General features: G+C 38.5%; 1 protein-coding gene across 1 annotated transcript; it reads right to left on the bottom strand.

The window, feature by feature from the left end:
* Positions 1 to 1,652: 1,652 nt before the first annotated feature.
* On the bottom strand, positions 1,653 to 2,177 carry LOC111918361 (uncharacterized). Its single transcript, XM_023914035.1, has one exon. The coding sequence runs from the start codon at positions 2,175 to 2,177 to the stop codon at positions 1,653 to 1,655; it is 525 nt and encodes a 174-aa protein (XP_023769803.1).
* Between the last annotated feature and the right edge of the window lie 1,988 nt (positions 2,178 to 4,165).

The following is a 4,165-nucleotide window of genomic DNA, read 5'->3' as shown; positions in this document are numbered from 1 at the left end:
TTGAACTTCTTGGCTTTGTACTCTTCACTGTACCCAATATAGTTTAGAAACGACTAAAACTCTTCAGTCGTTGATTCTTGAATCTTGAAGTTTTCTGGATTTTCCTTAGCACCAATCACCTTCAAGTATGTGGATTTGTGCACACGCACAATTCCGTCTCCAGTTATCTTGGTCACGAGAACATCGTTGTCAATCTTGATTCGTTCGAAAGCAACATGAAGTAGGCAGAGTGGAATTGGTGGGTTTGGTATTTTGGTAAGAGGAACAGAGAGAGGATGATTTGCAATGAACACGATCATAACACGGTTTGGCAGTTTTGGGAGCGGTTTTGGGTGGACGCCATTGTTTCAGGTTGAGATCTTTAAAGAACATTTGAACTGAGAGAGAAGAAAGGAGATGAGAGTTTTGAGAGAATAACGTGTAAATGGGGTTTCAATTGGCTTTTATAGGTTCAGGAAATAAGTGGGTCGGGTTGAAAAGCAATGATGAAACCTGTATTAGGAATCAGATCGCATTTAATGTGTTGCCAAAAATGGGACTGAATTGACCTGCAACAACAAAAGTAACCCTAAGGTTAATGTGAAGAATGGAAACTGTCGCTTATGACATGATGTTTGCTTTTAGTAGACATGTGCGGAGATTTGCGCTTTACTAGGGGAAAGACATATACATCATTAACCAAAAAGTAACCATTTGTGTTATTGGGGAAACGTTTGGAACGACAAAAACCTTTTAACTTCTTACAAAAGAATTGACTCTGGAACCATATTGTTCCGGGATGAAAATGAGTTTTTGACAAGAGAATGTCCGGGATGAATTTTTGACATGGTTTCGGAACATTGAGAAGGTCTGAGACAAGTTTTATAAAGCAATCTCGAAACATAAGATTCCGGAATGAAATTTAGAAAGAGTTCTGGAGTGAAATTTTGAAAAGGTTCGGAGTGAACATTTGAAATGTTTCGGAATCAAAGACTTAAATCTAGGACAAGGATTTAGAATTCAATACCTTTTCGAATTTGAATTATGGGATGAGAACTATGAAGTAAGTTCCAAGGTGAAATTTATACCAATGTAACTATATTGGTTATGGACTTCGTGGGACAAAGTGAGCTGCACAACTTAAGACTACAAGAGGTGGTTAGAAAAAAGACACATAAAATTATCCTATTTGTTATGAGAGGTAATCATCCCGAGATGAAAAATGATTTGACTTCGGAACTGATTCTCTTTCTGATGTAGCCATCAAAGAGAGCAAACCTCTTGAAAGAACTGATGATCAGGCATCATCATACCCATTTTGTTCAGAAAACCATTGAAGTTGGTTTTGTCTAATTCCTTAGTAAGGACATCAGCAATTTCATCGTCAGATGGAACAAAAATAAGTTTGATGTTACCATTTAAAACATGATCTTTAATGAAATGGTACCGTATGTCGATGTGCTTCGTATAAAGTGTTGAATTGGATTGTGCGAGATAGAAATGGCACTTTGAGAATCACAATAGATTGGAATTTGTTGAAACTGGTAACCGTAATCCAAGAGCTGAGATTTCATCCAAAGTACTTGAGATGTGTAACTAGCAACAACAATGTATTTCGCTTTGGCTATTGAAAGTGCAATGCATTTCTGTTTCTTAGATGACCAGCTGACCAATCAACCACCTAAAAACAGACAGCCACCAGATGTGCGTTTTTTGTCTAATTGAAGACCGCCATAGCTTGAATCGAAATATGCTTGAAGGAGGAAACTCTCATTTGCTAGGTACCAGATTCCGAGATTATTTGTACCTTTGAGGTAACAGAATATTTGCTTAACGGCTAATAGATGAGATATCTTTGCATTGACTTGAAATCTGGCACACAAACATGTTGAAAACATGATGTCCGAACGACTTGCAATGAGGTAGAGTAGTGATCTAGTCATTCCTCTGTACTTATTTTCATCAACAGCTACACTTGAAGGGTCCGAAAAGATCGCGTGTCCGAAACCCATAAGTATCTTACCCGAGGCACAAGTGTCCATTGAATATTTCTTGAGAAGTTCTGAGATGTACTTTTCTTGGTGAATAAAGATTCCTCTATTGGTTTGGTTAACTTGGAGACTAAGAAAGAAGCTTAGTTCACGATTCATGCTCATTTGGAATCGAATAGCAATTAACTTAGCAAAGTCAGCAACCATTGATGAATCAGTGGATCCAAAAATGATGTCGTCAACATAAAATCGAACAAGCATGAGATGTTTTCCATTTGATGTTCAGAACAAAGTAGGATCAAGAATACCTCTTTGAAAACCTGAACGCTTGAGAAAATCAGCGAGGGTCTCATACCAGGCGCGAGGATCTTACTTGAGGCCATAAACAACTTTCTGGAGTTGGTAGCAGTAGTTCGGATATGAGAGATTGGCAAAACCTAGTGGCTGCTGAAGATACACTTCAGTATCAAGTTCACCATTTAGAAAAACACTTTTGACATCCATTTGGTAAACCTTAAAGCCTTTGTGAGCAGCGTAAGCAAGAAAGATTCTGATAGCTTCAAGACGGGCAACAAGAGCAAAGGTCTTATCATAATAAAGCCCTTCAATATGTTTGAATCCTTTAGCCGCCAATTTTGCTTTATTCCGAATAATAACTCATGCATCGTCTAGTTTGTTCCGAAAAAAAACCCATCTAGTACCAACAATGAGATGATTCTGAGGAGGAGGAACAAGAGTCCATACTTCATTTCTGTCGAATTCTGCCAATTCTTCCTACATGGATGTAATCCAATCAGCGTGTTCTAGTGCTTCTTTGATGGATTTGGGTTGAACCATTGAGATAAATTTTGAGAAGTGACATTCATTTTGAACACTTGTGGCAGAACGATTTTGAAAACCAGCGTTAGGATTTCCAATAACTTAGTTTGGAGGATGATCCTTAGTCTAAACATGTAATCTTGGAAGCTCTTGTGCAACGTACGATACTATATCAACAATGGGGTTATGTTGCTCCCCCTGAACAGTTTGAACATGTAGATGATGCACCCCCTGAACTTCTGAATCAGATAGGTTTACATCATCATCAAGTAGGAAATTAAAGAAATTTACATCATCATCATCATTGTTGATAGGATTAGAGTCAAATTCAGCAGCTGCATCTTGGAATCCATCCACATTTGAGTCAAGGGAATGTTGACCATTCACCCCCTCAACCTGAGAAGGTTGAAATAGGTTGGAATTAAATGGAGGAAAACTGGGTGTCGGACATGAAACATTTTGGGAGACCGGAGCTTCGGCTGAAGAGGGTTGTCTTGTTCGAGATTCCAAATCAAGAGCTGTTTTTGTGGGTCCGAACAAGGTTTCAAAGTCAACTTCATTGATTGTTTGCTGGTTCGGACATCCTGACACTGGATCATCGGACTCCATGATGTAAGCTGTAACAAGGGTGGGGCCAGAATTCCGAACGAAATTGTCATAAAAGGTAATGTCAAAGCTTTCTTCCAGAACACGAGTTCGTCGATTAAGAACTTGATAAGCCTTTGATTTAGCAGAGTATCCAAGAAAGATTGCCTCATCAGCTTTGGGTTGGAACTTTGTAAGTTGATTACGGCTATTATTGATGAAGCATCTACATCAAAAAAAACATGAAGAAATGAGATACTTAGCTTCCTACCGTTCATGGCTTCATACGGTGTCTTATTGAGGCGTCAATTGATAATACTTCTATTTTGAGTAAAGCATGTAGTAGAAACAGCTTTGACTACACCGTTTTGTTGTGGATTGTATGGAGCAGAGAAATTGTGGTCAATACCCTTCTCAGTGAGGAAGTTCTAAATGGTGGAATTTGTGAATTCCGAACCATTGTCACTTCGGCTTCGCCATACTAGGAGTTTGATGAGAACTTCAATTCCTTTGATAAAGTTGATGAGTTTGGAGGTTGTTTCTAACTTGAGCCTTAGGAAGAAGACCCAGGTGAACCTAGTAAAGTCATCCACAATCAAAAGAATGTACTGTTTATGATGAAAACTCTTTACTGTTGAGGGTCCACACAGATCAATGTGTAGAAGTTTTAATGGCTCCAAGATTGATTTTTCAATGATGATGGGATGACCCTTCTATGATTTCTTTCTACACTCACGTGCAACACATAAATGATCATTTTCAAACTTGAGGAGTGGCAAACCTCTAACCAT

The sequence above is a fragment of the Lactuca sativa genome, chromosome 8 (assembly GCF_002870075.4).
Source record: "Lactuca sativa cultivar Salinas chromosome 8, Lsat_Salinas_v11, whole genome shotgun sequence".
Classification (NCBI taxonomy): Eukaryota; Viridiplantae; Streptophyta; class Magnoliopsida; order Asterales; family Asteraceae; genus Lactuca; species Lactuca sativa.
The sequence above is the reverse complement of the archived record's forward strand: the minus strand, read 5'-3'. Positions and strand labels throughout refer to the sequence as shown.